At 49.9% G+C, this 21,042-nt stretch overlaps 1 protein-coding gene across 1 annotated transcript in view; it reads right to left on the reverse strand.

Annotated features, from left to right (window-relative positions):
* The window catches only part of LOC138676075 (protein adenylyltransferase SelO, mitochondrial-like), a 35,998-nt gene extending 16,209 nt beyond the window's left edge, over window positions 1–19,789 (reverse strand). Inside the window, exons 1-5 of the mRNA XM_069764936.1 lie at window positions 19,206–19,789; window positions 9,611–9,814; window positions 9,354–9,531; window positions 3,916–4,046; window positions 3,549–3,829 (exon numbers count right to left, since the gene is read on the reverse strand). Of these exons, the coding sequence (XP_069621037.1) occupies window positions 3,549–3,829; window positions 3,916–4,046; window positions 9,354–9,531; window positions 9,611–9,814; window positions 19,206–19,762 (1,351 nt within the window). The 5' untranslated portion in view covers window positions 19,763–19,789. The remainder of the gene's footprint in view (window positions 1–3,548; window positions 3,830–3,915; window positions 4,047–9,353; window positions 9,532–9,610; window positions 9,815–19,205) is intronic.
* Between the last annotated feature and the right edge of the window lie 1,253 nt (window positions 19,790–21,042).

Consider the following 21,042-nt stretch of genomic DNA (forward strand, 5'->3'; position numbering starts at 1 on the left):
TCTCAATTCCAGTCAATTTTGCATTGAAAAGTCAAACGGCGCTCCTACCCTTCCGAGCTCTGCCATGTGCCCAAACAGTGGTTTACCCCCACATATGGGGTATTAGCATACTCAGGACAAACTGTACAACAACTTTTAGGGTCAATTTCTCCTGTTACCCTTGGTAAAATAAAACAAATTGGAGCTGAAGTAAATGTTTGGTGAAAAAAAGTTACATGTTCATTTTTTTTTTTTTTTTTTTTTTTTTTAAACATTCCAAAAATTCCTGGTGTCACCAGGTGTCCTGGTGTATTTTCTAGCATATAGACCCCTCAAATGTGATGTGGTCCCTGAAAAAAAAAAAAAAAAAAAAAAAAGGTGTTGTAAAAATGAGAAATTGCTGTCAACTTTTAACCCTTTTAACTCCCTAACAAACAAAATGTTGGTTCCAAAATTGTGCTGATGTAAAGTAGACATGTGGGAAATGTTACTTTAAAGTATTTTGTGTGAAATGTCTCTGATTTAAGGGCATAAAAATTCAAAGTTGGAAAATTGCAAAATTTTCGCCAAATTTCCATTTTTTACACAAATAAGCGCAGGTAATATCAAAAATTTAACCACTATCATGAAGTACAATATGTCATGAGAAAACAATGTCAGAATCTTCAGGATCCGTTGAAGCGTTCCAGAGTGATAACCTCATAAAGGGACAGTGGTCAGAATTGTAAAAATTGGCCCGGTCATTAATGTGCAAACCACCTTTGGGGGTAAAGGGGTTAAAGCACTGTGTCTTTCAATTAAAATACTGCATTTACCATATAACTATAGGCTGTGGGCTTGATGTCACCTGACAATACAAAGGTGACATCAACCCCGCAAATATTAACCCCACTTGCCACCGCTACAGGGCAAGAGCCAGGCAAGGCGCATCTAATAGGTGTGTGTGTGTGTGTGTGTGTGTGTGTGTGTGTGTGTGTGTGTGTGTGTGTGTGTGTGTGTGTGTGTGTACCCCGCGCATGCCAATTCACCAAACAATTTTGCCCCTAGCCACATAATGAGGAAAAAGTGAAAGGAAAAGTGTTGGAGGCAAATTGAAAGCTGCCAGATGTGAACAAGGGGGACTTAAAGAATGAGAGCGATGGCGCCAAAGAGTATATACCGTACAGTTGCCAAGGTGGGGCCCCAACATGGGATACTCACCACACACGGGGAAATGAACACACACAAAATGCGCCACACACTACCACGTGCTTGAACACATACCACCCTCAGCACACATTTCACCACACATACACCAACCTCGCCACATAAAAGTCGAAACACAAAAGTCGCCACTCAAAACTTGCCATGCGCAAAATTCACCACATGCAAAACTAGGCTCACACAAAACTCGCCACACGTGCAAAACTCACCTCATAGAAAACTCACCACGCGCAAAACTTGCTGCACACAACTTGCTACACTAACCTGTCACATGCAACTCGACACACAAAAAGTTGCTACATGCATGTCGCCACACGCAACTCGGCACACAACTTGACACATGAAACTCGCCCTAAAACACACACAAGTCTAGTATTATCCTTCAAAAATAAAAATCTGATTAATAAGCAAACTACAAGAGCAACAAATGTACCATATAGGAAATACAGCAGCTGCCAGTCACATAACCTGTCTATTATGTGTATGTGTGAGCTAATATATACTGCCAGGGGGGAGGGCTTCCTGTTGGCTGGGGATTTATCAGGCTGTCAGTTTAGCTTACAAATACAGAGGTAAAAATACTGACCAAATAACGTGTGAACGAGGTCTAATACAGGAGGAGATGACACACACTCACACAAACACACATATATACTATACTAGATTGTGGCCCGATTCTAACGCATCAGGTATTCTAGAATATGCATGTCCCCATAGTATATGGACAATGATGATTCCAGAATTCGCGGCAGACTGTGCCCGTCGCTGATTGGTCGAGGCAACCTTTATGACATCGTCGCCATGCTGTGCCCGTCGCTGACTGGTCGAGGCCTGGCGGCCTCGACCAATCAGAGACGCGAGATTTCCAGGACAGACAGACATAAAAACCCTTAGACAAATTATATTATATATATATATATATATATATATATATATATATATATATATATATATATATATATATATATATATATATATATATATATATATATATATATATATATATATACACATACATATATATACATATACATACACACACACAGGTACACACTATATACAGGAGCAGATGACACACAGGTACACACTATATACAGGAGCAGATGACGCACAGGTACACACTATATACAGGAGCAGATGACGCACAGGTACACACTATATACAGGAGCAGATGACACACAGGTATATACTATATACAGGAGCAGATGACACACAGGTATATACTATATACAGGAGCAGATGACACACAGGTATATACTATATACAGGAGAAGATGACACAGGTATATACTATATACAGGAGCAGATGACACACAGGTATATACTATATACAGGAGCAGATGACACACAGGTATATACTATATACAGGAGCAGATGACACACAGGTATATACTATATACAGGAGCAGATGACACACAGGTATATACTATATACAGGAGCAGATGACACACAGGTATATACTATATACAGGAGCAGATGACACAGGTATATACTATATACAGGAGCAGATGACACAGGTATATACTATATACAGGAGCAGATGACACAGGTATATACTATATACAGGAGCAGATGACACAGGTATATACTATATACAGGAGCAGATGACACAGGTATATACTATATACAGGAGCAGATGACAGGTATATACTATATACAGGAGCAGATGACAGGTATATACTATATACAGGCGAGATGACACAGGTATATACTATATACACAAGAGATGACAAACGTATATACTGAGGGGAAAATGAGAGGTGTGAGGTGAAAACGAAAAGGTGTGAGTGCAAAATGAGAGGAGTGAGGGAAAATAGTGGAGTGATCGGAAAATGACAGATGTGAGGTCAAAATGACAAATGTTAGGGGGGAATGAGAGACGTGATGGGAAAATGAGAGAAGTGAGGTGCTATAACTAACCACAGATATTTACTATGCCCAGGCAATGCTGGGCTCTTCAGCTAGTTAATCAAAGTTAATCAAAGTCTTGTGTCAAAAGAATAAGCCATGAGAATCTCTTTAAATAAAATTGAATAAGTCCAGTACCGATCTCTGGAATTCATAGGTACATGTTCAATTCACTATAACTGACTATTGAGACCCATATTGGATAGAATATATGGTAGCAGAAGAGTAAAGTGCAAAGAGCCCATCAGTCCCCTGGGAACCTTGCAGATAACCATGGGTGAGTGTTATTGATCCTAATTTTGTGGCACAGTTAAAAAAAAAAAAAAAAAAAAAGGTCCAGAACACCACCCTGCTTCATAATAAATCTATGCAAATAGTTCTATTACACAGGTTTGTAATTTATAGTCAAACAATTGACCAGTTTGAAGGTTAATGGGTGTAGTAAGTGATAAGTTTCACCTGTAAGGTTCATGGTGTCCAAGAAATCAGAGATTAGTTTGCTGTCCTCGTCAAGCTTGACATGAATAAGACCCAGCTTCTTCCTCATTTTTTGCAGGTAATGTCTTTGGAATTCCACATCATATTCCTCTTCAAGTATTTTCTGACTAATGTCTATAGGCAACTCGGGAACCAAGGCTTCAGCAAGTTTCCCTAAATTCCACTTGCAGATCTCTGGCTGCTTGTTGTAAGCATAGCGTCCCATATTATCCGAGCCATTACAGATGTGCTCAGGGTCATACCTGGAGGATAGACAGTGCTGGAGTTAGGGCCATTGTCATTAGCAGACAAGAAAATCCTTTTATTTTATCTTGACTTTATTACTAACCTGTCCAAGAAACCATAAGGTCCATAGTCAATAGTGACTCCTACAATACTCATGTTATCAGTATTTAATACACCATGGCAAAAGCCAACACACTGCCATTCAGCAACCAATCTGGCCGTCCGCTTTGTTATCTAGAAGAAAAAAATGGTGGAATTAGAACTACAAGACGAGGGTACCTAATACCTTAGGCTTCTTTCACACTAGCGTCGGAATCTCCCCGTCGCAATGCGCCGGGGAGAGATTCAGACGCTAGCGTTTGCTGCATTGCACAATGGGTGCAGCGGATGCATTTTTCTGGCGCATCCGCTGCCCCATTGTAAGGTGCAGGGAGGTGGGGGCGGAGTTCCGGCCGCGCATGCGCGGTCGGAAAAAGCGGTCCGTCAGGAGAAAAAAACGTTACATGTAGCGTTTTTTGCTCCCGACGGTCCGCCAAAGCACGACGCATCCGTCGCAAGACGGATGCGAAGTGTGGCAATCCGTCGTCAATAGAAGTCTATGGGGAAAAAACGCATCCTGCAAGCACTTTTGCAGGATGCGTTTTTTCTGCAAAACGACGCATTGTGACGGATTTAAAAAAACGCTAGTGTGAAAGTACCCTTACAGTGTAATCAATTATTACCCCTCTGTCTGGTAGTTACATCAGGTGACCACTAACCTGTAGATGTAGTAAATCAAGGGGCTCCCTATACTACAAGATTTTCAGAATCAGTAATAATTAAGAAATAAATATACCATATATGGTATGGTATATGGTTAATAGTATTGTCAACATCAAACTATTAGAATATTTGAGTGCCTACGGGTGAAATCGGAATCCAGCCTCTAATTTTAGGGCCAATGGCTGGGTCTCTATTTCACATCAATTTTCTATAACTGAGATCAAATCACTTGGGATCTAGTGGATCACAGTGGTGCTTATAAAAGAATCACACACACTGTGATCCAAAGTAAATCTCTACGATGTATAGTAATTTCATTTACAATGTGGTAATTTACAATAAAGGTTAATTTTTATTCACAATTCCATTCCCCCCCCCCCTTTATTTACTAGTTAATTGGTGTTCACTTTGTGAATTCTGTCCTAGGAGGTCGGACCTCTGTTTTTTGTATTTGACATCTTTGTGACATCTGTATTTATACATGGCATTTTAAAATGATCATATACAGTTTCCTAGGTTAATAATGCCAATGTATCTATAAAAATGAGATATTACCCAGGCTTCAGAAAATGGATTACAGTCTTGTAGCAATCTAAGCCAAGGTCCCGATTAATGGTTTTATGTCTTTGTTGATTTCCTTGGAGAGAGGAACCAGACAGGGGTGCCCTCTCCCTTTTGTTTGCCATCACCATGGAACCACTAGTTGTCAGGATCTGTCATCAAGTGATTAAAGTGGGTTCCTGTGAGGACTGATTGGGGTTACACGTGGATGATTTAGTCCTGTTTATGGCCGGTCCTAGAGCTACACTGTCTTTGGTAATGGATCTGACTGATGAATTTGGCTGGATCTCTGGCCAAAAACTAAGCTTGCAGAAATCCATCAACACTATGGGATGGAAAGAAGGATATGAATTCTGCATCCTACGAATAGTATACAATTTTAAATATCTAGGTATACACATAGCAAGAAATCACACGCAACTCCATTTAAATATGTCTCGTCATTTCTGAGGGAAATAATTAGAGCATGGGGTGCCCTCCCTCTGTCAGTAACTGTGAGAATCAATGCCATCAACATATCCTCCATAAATTCCTGTATGCACCACAACATTTAGCATCCATAATCCCACACAAGGTCTGCCATGATCAATGCAATTTTAGCATCTTTCACATGGGGCTCAAACTGAAACGGACCGCTCTTCAGGGTCCAGAGATGAGGCAGGTGTGGCACTCCCGTACCTCCTCTTACACTACACAGCTGGCCAACTTCGCTTTCTACAGATCATTATTTGCCTAGTTCTGACCACCACCTGGTGCACAGCTCGAGTCTTGAGAGACTATGGTGGGTTTTGGAGGCACCACAGTAATAATCACACTTCTTCTTGCCAATAACAGACTCGTGGTTCAAATGTGGGGAATCAGCAAGATTTTCCAATTCTGAGAACACAGTAGGCAAGTCCCCCTTATGGCGTAACAGTTCTCGTCCTGAATTGCTACATTCCCTAAATCCTCAGTTTTAGTCGAACTTCTGGGTCAAGAGTAGACAATGACACAGGTATATATCCAGGGTGTTCTTGTTTCCTATGAGCAACATCAACAGCTCTATCAAATCCCCAGATACGCTTTCTTTAGGTATCTGCAACTAAGGCATGCCCTAAATACCCAGTTCCTGGACACAGCAGATTGGTATTTTAAGGAGCCAGGGACCTGAGTGGTTGATCGCCTTTTTGTATACCCAGTTACTAAGCAGGAGATGCTCATCCTCACCAGGGCCGGCGTCAGCACCCGGGCAAATGCCGGGGCCCTAGATACAGATGTCATAGATACAGATGTCATGATATAGATGTCATAGATACAGCTGGGAGAGCAGAGAAGGAGAACGTGCTCTCTCCACCCACAAAGTCACTGCTGGCTGCGTTCTCTTAACCCCTATGTGCCAGCTCTGACACAAGCATCTTCTCACTCAGTCAGTGCAGCCAGGCAGGCACACATAGGAGTTAAGAGAAGGCAGCCAGTGTGACTGTTTGTGGGCGGAGAGAGCACGTTCTCCTGCTATCTCCGACTCCGCCCATGGCTGGCTGCAGTGCTGCTGAACTTATGAGGCAGATTCCGGAGGAGCTCCTATCAGTGCCTGAGTGAGTGGCGCTGCTATATACTACATGGGCAGCTGGGCTGCTATACACTACGCGGGCTGGGCTGCTATACACTACGCGGGCTGGGCTGCTATACACTACGCGGGCTGGGCTGCTATACACTACGCGGGCTGGGCTGCTATACACTACGCGGGCTGGGCTGCTATACACTACGCGGGCTGGGCTGCTATACACTACGCGGGCTGGGCTGCTATACACTACGCGGGCTGGGCTGCTATACACTACGTGGGCTGGGCTGCTATACACTACGTGGGCTGGGCTGCTATACACTACGTGGGCTGGGCTGCTATACACTACGTGGGCTGGGCTGCTATACACTACGTGGGCTGGGCTGCTATACACTACGTGGGCTGGGCTGCTATACACTACGTGGGCTGGGCTGCTATACACTACGTGGGCTGGGCTGCTATACACTACGTGGGCTGGGCTGCTATATACTACGTGGGCTGCTATATACTACATGGGCAGCTGGGCTGCTATATACTATGTGGGCAGTGCTGTATACTACTGTGTGGGCTGTGCTATGTACTACTGTGTGGGCTGTGCTATGTACTACTGTGTGAGCTGTGCTGTATACTACATGGCTGTTCTTTAAACTACGTGGGCCGTGTTATATACTACTAGATTGTGGCCCGATTCTAACGCATCGGGTATTCTAGAATATGCATGTGCCCGTAGTATATGGACAATGATGATTCCAGAATTCGCGGCAGATTGTGCCCGTCGCTGATTGGTCGAGGCAACCTTTATGACATCATTGTCGCCATGGCAATCATTATAACATCTACGTCGATACTGTGCCCGTCGCTGAATCAGAAACGTGAGATGTCTACGTCCTTTATGACATCATCGTCGCTGTGCCCGTTGCTGATTGGTCGAGGCCTGGCGGCCTCGACCAATCAGAGACCCGGGATTTCCAGGACAGACAGACAGACAGACAGACAGACAGACGGGAAAAACCCTTAGATATATATATATATATATATATATATATATATATATATGATGTGGCTGTGCTATATACTATATGGGCTGTTATATGATACGTGGGTTGTGCTATATACTACGTGGCTGTGTTATATGCTACCTGGGCTGTGTTATATACTACATGGCTGTGTTTATATGCGATCATGAATCGTGATATGTGTTAAAGGGGGGGCCCACTGAGACTCTTTCGCCCGGGGCCCTCAAAAACCTGGAGCCGGCCCTGCTCCTCGCCACTGTTAGTTGACGACAATAACACTCTTCCTTATCAGAGAAAGATTGGGGAGAGGCCTTGACCTCAGGGCAAGGTTTCGCCCACAATTGAGGACAAGCTAGTCCTAATGTGCATAGTCCATCATTGCTACATGACGCCCCCGCAAGTGACGTCACTGGTCTCTGAACTCCAGGTATTGTGACACTGCTGTTGCTGGCTCTTTATTACTGACCTGAGCCGACAACAGAGCGCACGCTGCGATTGTGCACAATGAAGTGGGGCAGAACAGAAACTATGAAGTTGCTGTAACAGTGATCCAAGCCTCTGCCCCTGATGATCCTTGCTTTGAGTATCCAAGCATGTACAAATCACCCTTTTGCTCCACTCAAAATATTGTTTCTTTTTAAATACAAATACTTTGTAGAACTGCAATCAGAAACACCAGATATCAAAATATAAACTAAATTGATCCAATTGGAAAACGTAATGAGAATAACTTATATTGGTCGCAACAACATTGCAATAAAATGCGATCAAAACATCGTATCTACCCCAAAATGGTATCAATAAAAAACGTCAGCTTGGTGCAAAAAAAGATAAACCCTCACCCAGCCCCAAATCTTGAAAAATGCAGATGCTTGCAGGTCTCGAGAAATGGCGCTTTTTTTTTTTTTTAAACTTATACATACACTATACTATATATACTATATTTGGTATCTACAAACTCGCAATGACCTGAAGAATCATAATGGCAGGTCAGTTTTAGCATTTAGTGAACATGGTAAAGAAAACAGAAAAAAACACCGTGGAGTTTCAATTTTTTTGTAATTACGCCGCACTTAGAATCCCCCCCCCCCCCCCCCATTTTCAAGTACATTATATGGCAAAATCAATGCTGTTGTTCAAAAGTGCAACTCGCAAAAAAATAACCCTCACATGGCCATATTGACGGGGGAAAAAAAAAAAAAAGTTATGGCTCTGGGAAGAAGGGGAGCAAAAAACAAAACCATGGAAAATGCCCAGATCTTGAAGGGGTTAAGATGAAATTTACTTTGCCTTCAGACCAGCCCTTTAATATAACAGCGCCTCCTGACTCAGAAGGAAAACAACTGCTGTGTAAAGAATTGAGGTGGGGTAATACAGCCCCCTTTCCCCCCGAACACAGCATACAGCGCATTATACATCTACGGTTAGGATTTATGTAAATCAAGCTCGAGGGGAAAGACATTACCTTTATTCCATGCGCACTATTGATTTAGGAAAAAAAATAAAACTACTCCAAGTGTTTCAAACTTTACCCTAGAAATATAAAAATAATGTAAAGTGCACAAGACGTGTGTAAAGCCGCGGGCAGCGAGCTCAGTAGTGATGGTGGTCCACCAATTTGGCCACAGACAGCAGAAAACACCAATGTAGAAGAGCCGGTACCTCTCGGAAGAACTCTGCGTTTCGCTGCGTTCTCTCAGGACACTTCTCCTGTATGTCTGGGTAAAAGGTCCCGATCACGTAGTCCAGCATCTGGATCCGAATATCATTCCTGCCGACACTCGGACCACGGCGTCCAGTAAACTCATCGGTGGGCTTGAAAATCTCAAACGAGCCAAATCTGAGGAAATACAGGTGGGTTACCATTACTTATGGCATACATTTATGTGGGGGATAAAATGGCAATAAATTATCGTCACCTCAGGAATGTGGCAGCGACACGTAAAACTATTGTGCACTTTTCATTCTTGGGGTGGCCGTCATAGAAGATGTCTCTGACCACGGTGGAGTCGGAGGTGACACAGGACGCAGCTCTGGTGCTCGGTATTCCCAGGTGGGACATAGCCTCGCTGCACAGGAACTCTCGAATGCTGGAACGCAGCACTTTTCTGCCATCCGCCTGTCTGCAACACAAGTATGGGGAAAACCATGACCGACAGACACCGTGTACACAAGGCCACGGGCTGCCTCAGGAGGCATTCACAAGCTGCAGTTACAGCAGCCAGGATGTGACAACAATCGCCCTTACTCCCTCCCATCTCCCTAGGGATCAGCGATCACACTATGGAGGACGTTGAGAAGGTGGAAAGCATTTCATCCTCGTGATCCTGTACCCACAGCAGGGCTGTAATACTGGGGGCTAATGCATGTCTTCTAATGTCCATCATGTGGGACACAGTGGTGTGTGGAAGGCACCCAGAGAGGAGTCTGGGGTCTCCCCACCGATAATGGCTTGTTTAGACACGCCAACAATCAGCGAACCTCCCACCTGCCATAGGGGACAGTCCAACCAGGACGGCAGACGCCCAACATATAAGCAGAACGCTCCATTGTCAGGAGCAATGGCTTAAATGCAGGCATAAAAAAAAAAACGTTTTTTACGTATCGGTAATAGGATTTTACAGAGCCACGACAGCACCCCTACGAGAGAGGGGATCCGCCCACGTTCCGGACAGGAACCTACAGAATTTAAAGGGGCGGTCCCCCTCACCACTCCAGTTTGTGTTTCGGAGTATAAGGGACACCGCCATTGAGTTAGTACATAAACATATATACTTAAACATTACTAAATACCATCACCTACTAAAGAGTGATTTTTTTAACAAGCACACTTTCCCCAAAGGGTGCAGAAACCAGTGAATAACTACGGGGGGGAATGTGCGGGTGCTGTCGTGGCTCCGTAAAATCCTATTACCGGTACGTAAAAACCGGTTTTCCTATCGCCACGACAGCACCCCTACGAGAGATTTTCAAAGATCAATCACCTGGGAGGGACTACAGCACCAAGTACTGTACGGCCAAAAACTAAATTGGCCTCTGAAGATAAATCAAGGCGATAATGTCTATAAAAGGTGGAAGGAGATGACCAAGTTGCCGCCTTACATATTACGTCTATGGAGACGTCCGCTCTTTCCGCCCAGGATGAGGCCATGGCTCGAGTGGAGTGGGCCCTGATGCCATCTGGTGGTGTCTGGCCTTTAGCAGTATAAGCAAGATATATGGCATCTCTTATCCATCTGGCGATAGACGCTTTAGTTACACTCGCCCCTTTCCTTGGATTCTGAAAGGAAACAAACAGAGCCCTACTCTGCCTCCATGGTTCTGTTCTATGTAGGTACTCTAATAGAGTTCTTCTGACATCTAACATGTGATATTTCTGCTCGTCAGCTGAATTCGGACTGTCACAGAAAGATGGTAAAATTATTTCCTGACTTCTATGAAATTTGGAAGCTAGTTTTGGTAGGTATGCTGGATCAGGTTTTAACACTACCTTGTCCTGAAAGACCATTAAATAAGGAGGGTCTATCGACAAAGCTTGTAAGTCACTCACTCTCCTAGCAGAGGTCAGGGCTACTAGGAAGGCTGTTTTTAAAGTTAAATTTTTAATGGAGACAGAATCTATTGGCTCAAAGGGGGCTTCTGTTAAGGCGTCTAAAACCAAATTTAGATCCCATGGTGGTAATCTAGGAATATACACTGGTTTACTACGTTCAGTGGCCCTGATAAATCGGGAAACCCATCTATTTCCCACCACATCACTGTTATATAACGCTCCCAAAGCTGATACTTGGACTCTAAGGGTATTTACCGCCAAGCCCAATTCTTGGCCTTTCTGTAAAAACTCCAGAATAGCCGGAATTGGAACCTTGCCAGAAAAGGGATTTTGGTAGAAGGCAAGGAACTTATTCCAAGTTTTAGCATAGATTTTAGTGGTGACTTCTTTCCGGCTATTTAAAAGGGTAGATATGAGAGCCTCTGAAAACCCTCTTCTCCTCAATAACTCCCTCTCAAATTCCACGCCGTCAGATGCAGGGATTCCACATTGGGGTAACTGAATGGACCCTGAGAAAGAAGCTCCGGGCTGGTCGGCAGTACCCAGGGGTCGGACACAGACATTGCCCTGAGTAACGAGAACCATGCCCTCCTGGGCCAAAAGGGGGCAATCAGGATCACTCTCGCCCTGTCCTCCCTGATCTTCCTGAGGACTAACGGGATCAGACACATTGGAGGGAACGCGTAAGCTAGAGGAAAATTCCAGTGTATTTGAAGGGAGTCTATTATACAGGGCTTGTCTGCCACCCGAAGAGAAGCGAACTTCCTGGTCTGCCTGTTCTCTCTCGTTGCGAATAGATCGATTACGGGCAATCCCCACAGGTCCACTATCTGTCTGAACACCCGTCGATCTAGAACCCATTCTCCCTGACGTAGAGAATGACGGCTGAGGTAATCTGCCTCTGTGTTGAGCTCTCCCCGAATGTGCACAGCTGATAGAGAGCGAAAGTGGGCTTCGGCTATTTCGAGTATGTCTGTGGCGGTGTTCATTAGGGATCTTGACCTTGTACCCCCTTGATGGTTGAGATACGCCACTACTGTTGTGTTGTCTGTCTGGACTCTTACATGTGAATCCTGCAGAGATGGAAGCAACCTGAGTAAGGCCTTCTTCACTGCCGTGAGCTCTTTCCAGTTTGAGGACTCTTGAGCCTCTAAGAGAGACCATTGCCCTTGAGTCCAGACATCTCCTATATGAGCTCCCCAACCTATTGGACTGGCATCGGTTGTGACCGTGTTGTCTGGTACTACACTCCAGCGTACTCCTTTCCCTAAATGTCTTCTGTTTAACCACCATCTCAGACTGTGTAGAGTGGCGGTGGACAACCTGAGTCTTCCGCCTAATTGCCCTTGAAGACTTCACTCTGTATCCAAGACTTGGGCCTGTGACACTCGAGTGTGGAATTGAGCCCACTGGACGGCTGGTATGCAGGACGTTAGAGATTCCAGAAGGGACATAGCGTCTCTTAAAGTCAGATCTGGCTTCCTTGTTACCGTACTGACTTTGTGCACAATCCTCTGCTTTTTCTCTTCCGGAAGGAAACATTGTTGCACTTCCGAATCCAGCAGAATACCTAGGAAAGTCTGAGTTGTTGATGGGTCGTGTCTTGACTTCTCCATATTGACTATCCAACCCAAGTCCTGTAAGGAAGATATTACATGATTTAGGCGAGTACTGCACTGGCAAGAGGAATTCCCCACTACCAGGAAGTCATCCAAGTAGGGTATAATTAACGTATCCTGTTCTCTGACATAGGCCATTACTTCTGCCATGACTTTAGTAAACACCCTCGGTGCCATAGATAGACCAAAGGGCATTGCAGCAAACTGAAAGTGTCTGACCTGGTCGTTTAAGCGCACCGCCATTCTGAGGAATTGTTGATGATCCTGGTGAATGGGCAGATGGTAATACGCATCTTTTAAATCCAGGACTGTCATATAACATCTGGGAAAGAGAAGTTTAGTTGCCGTTTTAATCGATTCCATCTTAAAGGCATGATACTCTAGATGTTTGTTTAATCTCCGTAAGTTTATGATGGTTCTAAAGGATCCATCTGGCTTGGAGATTAAAAATAAAGGGGAATAGAACCCTTTCCCCTGCTGATCTTTTGGAACCTCCACTATGACTTTCTTCCGTCTTAACATTTGGACCTCTTTTTCAAGGGCCTTTTGTTGGTCTAAGGAATCAGGGGCAGTCAAGATATAAAATTCAGAAGGTCTTTCCCGGAACTCTAATTTTAACCCTGAATTGATTATACCCAGAACCCAATTGCTCGAAGTTATTTTGGCCCACTGAGCATAAAAGAATTTTAACCTGCCCCCTACTGGAAGATCTCTATTAACGATAGTTTCTTCTTCTTCTTGAGGAAGATGACGAAGCATTAAAGTCCGAACCTTTCTTTTTTGGGTCTGATGGTTCCCAGTCTCGGTTGTGGTAAGGTCTTCGGTATTGGAAGCGTCTCCTGAAGGTATTCCTAAAGGTAGGTTTTCCTAAAGCTTTCAATCCTTTCTTCCTATCCTCAGCCTTAGCTAGGATATCATCCAATACCGGGCCAAACAGGTACTCACCCCTAAACGGTATTGTACACAGTTTAGCTTTCGCCTGGGCATCCCCTTTCCAGGTCTTAAGCCATAGGGCTCGGCGAGCAGCGTTTGAGAGACCTGCTGATCTTGCCGCCAATTTTAAAGAATCCACTGATGCATCCGCTAAATACGCCACCCCTTCACGTATTTGCGACAGTGAGTTCAACATCTTGTCTCTGGGCACCTTGGACTTCAGCTGTTCTTCCAGTTGGGATATCCACACCATGACGGATCTAGCCGTACACGTGCTAGAGATAGCAGGTTTAAACGCCCCTGCAGTTGATTCCCATACTTTCCTCAAAAACATGTCCGCCTTCCTATCTGATGGATCTTTCAGAAGGCCCACGTCCTCCAGCGGCAAGGTACCGGCTTTAGACGTAGAAGCCACCACTGCATCCACTTTCGGGACTTTCATCCACTCTGCCAGCTCATTATCTTCAAAGGGATACCTTCTTTTAGCTGATGACAGAAGGAAACCCTTATCCTGCTTATCCCATTCTCTCTTTATAAGAGTCTTAACCGTATCCACCACCGGGAACGCCTTACGACTCCTCTGGCACAAGCCCGCAAACATTATGTCCTCTGCGGACCTTGGTTCCTTGCTCTCTGCAACACCCATGGTAGCTCGGACTCCTTTAACTAACATGTCCATGTTGTCCACCGAGAAGCAAGGCCTTCCCTCTTCATCTGAGGAGGATGGAGATGAGGAGCGGGAACATTCCCCTTCTTGCAGGGACAGACTAGATCCTGGCGATATGTCCCTGCCCGACCTTTCCTGGCGGCTGCCTCTAAGGGAATAGCTAATTTCCTCCCTGATGACCACTCTAAGGTCTGATGACCGAAGGGGAGCTTCCTCTTCTAAGGTCTGAGATATGCAAGCCTGACACAGCCTTTTGGTATAACTGTCAGGCATTGGTGTCATGCATAGAGCACATTGCTTGTGCTTAGATTTTGTGGTCTTTTTTCCCCTAAAACAAAGCACAAATAACAGACCATATCAGCACCAGGTGTCTGATTTAACACTCACCATAAGGCTGATCCTGTGAATACCGGTTCTGGAGGAGTAGGATCCAAATGTGACGCTGGGGCGCTCGCACGCTGCTGCCCCCGTACCACGCTGCTGCTGCTGCTTCTCCTTGAGCGGCCGCTACCGCTCTTACTGCGCTGTTCCATTCCCTCTCCATGAGGGTGCTCGGCGTCCCCTACTGAGGACATGGTTGCGCGCCTCCTACCCTAGGCGTCGCTCTTTTACAGCGCTGCAGCGCTCCTCCCCCGGCTTACCCCGGAAGCGTACCAACTACTTCCGGGTTCACCTGCGCCGGTGTGGACGCTGCACACCGCGCTCAACTGCGGTCCAGGACGGCACTGCCCGACTCCTGGGACGCGCTCCTCACGGCCAGACGAGGGGGGGTCTGCACGCAGGACACCCCCGACGCTGCTTCCGAGCCCCCGATTCCGCCGTTCCTAACAGATACCGCGCGGAGGCATGGAGGCCCGGGTAAGACTGCTGCTGCAGGCTCCCGCCGTCCGGACAGGAACCCAAACTGGAGTGGAGTGGTGAGGGGGACCGCCCCTTTAAATTCTGTAGGTTCCTGTCCGGAAGGTGGGCGGATCCCCTCTCTCGTAGGGGTGCTGTCGTGGCGATAGGAAAATCATGGTTATCGGCAGCACATGACCCCAAGTAAACAGGTGGTGTGCTGCCGAGAACATGGTCCTCTATGTGGTCAGAGTGAGCATTCTATATGGCAGAGATGGGCTGACTGGCCATGAACAGGTCAACAGGACGATGTCTAATATGATCCCCACACAGCATCCTTTGATCGGCAGCATATACTCTGCTTACACCGGACGATGTGCTGCCGAGAATGAGGACTAGTATGGCGGCATAAAAACGTGCCAGCGCTGTTACTAATAGCTGTCATCATGGCTTCAGTATGAGATTATTCAGAAAGTGCAGATTGTCAGGAGCAGGGACCGTCAGCACCCAAGCTGCCCCCCTGTACCACCCTCCACATAATAATAGCAAGAGAATACACCGCACTCACGGATGGAATGTTTTGCAAATAAGTATAACAATTTTATTTATGTACATAGACATTAACAATGCAAGAACATGCAGCAGAAGGCATACAGAAAAATAAATGACGTTTCGAACCCAACCGGGTTCTTAATCATAATCTTTCCTAGTCTGCAATGGACAGAATAGACAATATCCCAGCCGGGATAGAATTATGAACTCAGTCGATATGCTATAAGTGTAGGACGTATCCAGTATGAGGCCAGCTGTCGCTAGATAAGTAGATCCTGGTGGCAGATTCTGGAATAGCGGCGCTCCCGCACCTAGCTGTGCATTGTTAATGTCTATGTACATAAATAAAATTGTTATACTTATTTGCAAAACATTCCATCCGTGAGTGCGGTGTATTCCCTTGCTATTGTATTGGGGACTTTGTGTCCGTTACACCAGCATCTTCCCTATATTTAGCAGAGTGCAGACTAATTTTTTTATATACCACCCTCCACATAAGCACTGCCCGCCCCCTCCCCCAGTACCACCCTCCGCATAGGCGCTACCCCCATACTCCCCTCCGCACAGGCGCTGTTGCCCCCCCCCCATACTCCCCTCCGCACAGGCGCTGTTGCCCCTCCCCCCATACGCCCCTCCGCACAGGCGCTGTTGCCCCCCCATACTCCCCTCCGCACAGGCGCTGTTGCCCCTCCCCCCATACTCCCCTCCGCACAGGCGCTGTTGCCCCCCCATACTCCCCTCCGCACAGGCGCTGTTGCCCCCCCCCATACTCCCCTCCGCACAGGCGCTGTTGCCCCCCCCCCATACTCCCCTCCGCACAGGCGCTGTTGCCCCCCCCATACTCCCCTCCGCACAGGCGCTGTTGCCCCCCCCCCCCCATACTCCCCTCCGCACAGGCGCTGTTGCCCCCGATACTCCCCTCCGCACAGGTGCTGTTGCCCCCCCCATACTCCCCTCCGCACAGGCGCTGTTGCCCCCCCCATACTCCCCTCCGCACAGGCGCTGTTGCCCCCCCCCCCATACTCCCCTCCGCACAGGCGCTGTTGCCCCCCCCCCCATACTCCCCTCCGCACAGGCGCTGTTGCCCCCCCTCATACTCCCCTCCGCACAGGCGCTGTTGCCCCCTACTCCCCTCTGCACAGGCGCTGTTGCCCCCCCATACTCCCCTCCGCACAGGCACTGTTGCCCCCGATACTCCCTCCGCACAGGCGCTGTTGCCCCCCCCTCATACTCCCCTCCGCACAGGCGCTGTTGCCCCCTACTCCCCTCTGCACAGGCGCTGTTGCCCCCCCATACTCCCCTCTGCACAGGCGCTGTTGCCCCCGTTACTCCCTCCGCACAGGCGCTGTTGCCCCCTACTCCCCTCTGCACAGGCGCTGTTGCCCCCCCATACTCCCCTCCGCACAGGCGCTGTTGCCCCCCCATACTCCCCTCCGCACAGGCGCTGTTGCCCCCCCATACTCCCCTCCGCACAGGCGCTGTTGCCCCCCCTCATACTCCCCTCCGCACAGGCGCTGTTGCCCCCTACTCCCCTCTGCACAGGCGCTGTTGCCCCCCCATACTCCCCTCCGCACAGGCACTGTTGCCCCCGATACTCCCTCCGCACAGGCGCTGTTGCCCCCCCCTCATACTCCCCTCCGCACAGGCGCTGTTGCCCCCTACTCCCCTCTGCACAGGCGCTGTTGCCCCCCCATACTCCCCTCCGCACAGGCGCTGTTGCCCCTCCCCCCATACTCCCCTCCGCACAGGCGCTGTTGCCCCCCCATACTCCCCTCCGCACAGGCGCTGTTGCCCCCCCCCATACTCCCCTCCGCACAGGCGCTGTTGCCCCCCCCCATACTCCCCTCCGCACAGGCGCTGTTGCCCCCCCCATACTCCCCTCCGCACAGGCGCTGTTGCCCCCCCCCCCCCATACTCCCCTCCGCACAGGCGCTGTTGCCCCCGATACTCCCCTCCGCACAGGTGCTGTTGCCCCCCCCATACTCCCCTCCGCACAGGCGCTGTTGCCCCCCCCATACTCCCCTCCGCACAGGCGCTGTTGCCCCCCCCCCCATACTCCCCTCCGCACAGGCGCTGTTGCCCCCCCCCCCCATACTCCCCTCCGCACAGGCGCTGTTGCCCCCCCTCATACTCCCCTCCGCACAGGCGCTGTTGCCCCCTACTCCCCTCTGCACAGGCGCTGTTGCCCCCCCATACTCCCCTCCGCACAGGCACTGTTGCCCCCGATACTCCCTCCGCACAGGCGCTGTTGCCCCCCCCTCATACTCCCCTCCGCACAGGCGCTGTTGCCCCCTACTCCCCTCTGCACAGGCGCTGTTGCCCCCCCATACTCCCCTCTGCACAGGCGCTGTTGCCCCCGTTACTCCCTCCGCACAGGCGCTGTTGCCCCCTACTCCCCTCTGCACAGGCGCTGTTGCCCCCCCATACTCCCCTCCGCACAGGCGCTGTTGCCCCCCCATACTCCCCTCCGCACAGGCGCTGTTGCCCCCCCATACTCCCCTCCGCACAGGCGCTGTTGCCCCCCCATACTCCCCTCTGCACAGGCGCTGTTGCCCCCGTTACTCCCTCCGCACAGGCGCTGTTGCCCCCTACTCCCCTCTGCACAGGCGCTGTTGCCCCCCCATACTCCCCTCCGCACAGGCACTGTTGCCCCCGATACTCCCTCCGCACAGGCGCTGTTGCCCCCCCCTCATACTCCCCTCCGCACAGGCGCTGTTGCCCCCTACTCCCCTCTGCACAGGCGCTGTTGCCCCCCCATACTCCCCTCTGCACAGGCGCTGTTGCCCCCGTTACTCCCTCCGCACAGGCGCTGTTGCCCCCTACTCCCCTCTGCACAGGCGCTGTTGCCCCCCCATACTCCCCTCCGCACAGGCGCTGTTGCCCCCCCATACTCCCCTCCGCACAGGCGCTGTTGCCCCCCCATACTCCCCTCTGCACAGGCGCTGTTGCCCCCGTTACTCCCTCCGCACAGGCGCTGTTGCCCCCTACTCCCCTCTGCACAGGCGCTGTTGCCCCCCCATACTCCCCTCCGCACAGGCACTGTTGCCCCCGATACTCCCTCCGCACAGGCGCTGTTGCCCCCCCCTCATACTCCCCTCCGCACAGGCGCTGTTGCCCCCTACTCCCCTCTGCACAGGTGCTGTTGCCCCCCCATACTCCCCTCTGCACAGGCGCTGTTGCCCCCGTTACTCCCTCCGCACAGGCGCTGTTGCCCCCTACTCCCCTCTGCACAGGCGCTGTTGCCCCCCCATACTCCCCTCCGCACATGCGCTGTTGCCCCCCCCATACTCCCCTCCGCACATGCGCTGTTGCCCCCGATACTCCCTCCGCACATGCGCTGTTGCCCCCATTACCTGGAATACGGGGTGAGGCCGGCTCCCTTCAGCTGCAGCTCCCAGCGCTGCCCGGCCGGGTTCACCACCTCCCCCAGGTACATGGCCGCCCCGTCTCCCAGCTGTCCGGCGAAGTTCCCGAACTGGTGGCCGCAGTAGCAGTGGGCGGCGGGCTCGGAGCCCGGCAGCAGGCGGTTCCCGCTGAAGTACATGGCCGCTTCTTCCTCGTCCTCCTCCCCGAGCTGCAGACCGAGCAGCGCCAGCGCCGGCGGGGACAGCGCCACCACTCTGGGCTCCTGCACCGGGCTGGGGCGCACGGGAGAGAAGCAGACTCCGGGGACTTGCCGCGACCGCACAGCGTCCTCGTCCTGCCCATCCCCGGGCTCCACGGGCAGACTGCGCAGCGCTCGGTTATCGAAGCGCAGAGCCCGCAGGCTGGAGGCGGCGGAGGAGGTGAGCACGGCCCGCTTCATCATGCTTACTGCACCCGTGATCCGGGGGACTGACACACCCGCCCGTGCCCAGCACACTCCCATGCAGCGGGCTACGGGCCATCCGCGTGCACCCAACACGGGCATCAACACAGAAGTCACATGTCATGTACTAAGCCGCCGGGTCCTAAAGACCGCATGCGCCGCAGCGTCACAGGGAGAAGGCAGCGTGACTAAGCATTCTGCTGGCGGGGATTAGAAACGGGCGTTGTTCATTGCGACCAATCAGCTTCCAACTCTCATCGTCACAGATCTGTGCAAATGCTAAACGGTGTCCTGATTTGTTGGATGTAAAGGTCCTAAAGAATAATGTGTCGCTAGCCCCAACCTAGCAGGACCACACCGCAGGGGCGGCAGCACATACAGCCATGGGTGCAGACTTTATTCTAGATACTTTATGGAAAGTTTGCCTTATTTTAGCAAGGTTTGCTATGGAGGCTGCTGACGTCACTTATCTTACATAATAGGGCATGTATGTGACCCTGCTTAACGCGGGGTAAATCCCCACCTGAGATGTACAAATGTGTTTTACAGGGGAAATTGTATGGTAGTGAGTTACAGTGGGCTGACGCCCTACACTTCCTGCCTCCGTATTCCCCGTCTGGATGGACGCCCTACACTCCCAGCCTCCGTATTCCTTGTTTGGACAGACACCCTGCACTCCCAGCCTCCGTGTTCCCGTCTGGACTGACACCCTGCACTCCCAGCCTCCGTATTCCTTGTTTGGACTGACACCCTGCACTCCCAGCCTCCGTATTCCTTGTCTGGACTGACACCCTGCACTCCCAGCCTCCGTATTCCCCATCTGGACTGACACCCTGCACTCCCAGCCTCCGTATTCCCTGTCCGGACAGACACCCTGCACTCCCAGCCTCCGTATTCCCTGTCCGGACAGACACCCTGCACTCCCAGCCTCCGTATTCCCTGTCCGGACTGACACCCTGCACTCCCAGCCTCCGTATTCCCTGTCTGGACTGACACCCTGCACTCCCAGCGTCCGTATTCCCTGTCTGGACAGACACCCTGCACTCCCAGCCTCCGTATTCCCTGTCTGGACAGACACCCTGCACTCCCAGCCTCCGTATTCCCTGTCCGGACAGACACCCTGCACTCCCAGCGTCCGTATTCCCTGTCTGGACTGACACCCTGCACTCCCAGCTTCCGTATTCCCTGTCTGGACAGACACCCTGCACTCCCAGCCTCCGTATTCCCTGTCTGGACAGACACCCTGCACTCCCAGCGTCCGTATTCCCTGTCTGGACTGACACCCTGCACTCCCAGCCTCCGTATTCCCTGTCTGGACTGACACCCTGCACTCCCAGCGTCCGTATTCCCTGTCTGGACAGACACCCTGCACTCCCAGCGTC

This window comes from Ranitomeya imitator, chromosome 4 (genome assembly GCF_032444005.1).
Source record: "Ranitomeya imitator isolate aRanImi1 chromosome 4, aRanImi1.pri, whole genome shotgun sequence".
NCBI lineage: Eukaryota > Metazoa > Chordata > Amphibia > Anura > Dendrobatidae > Ranitomeya > Ranitomeya imitator.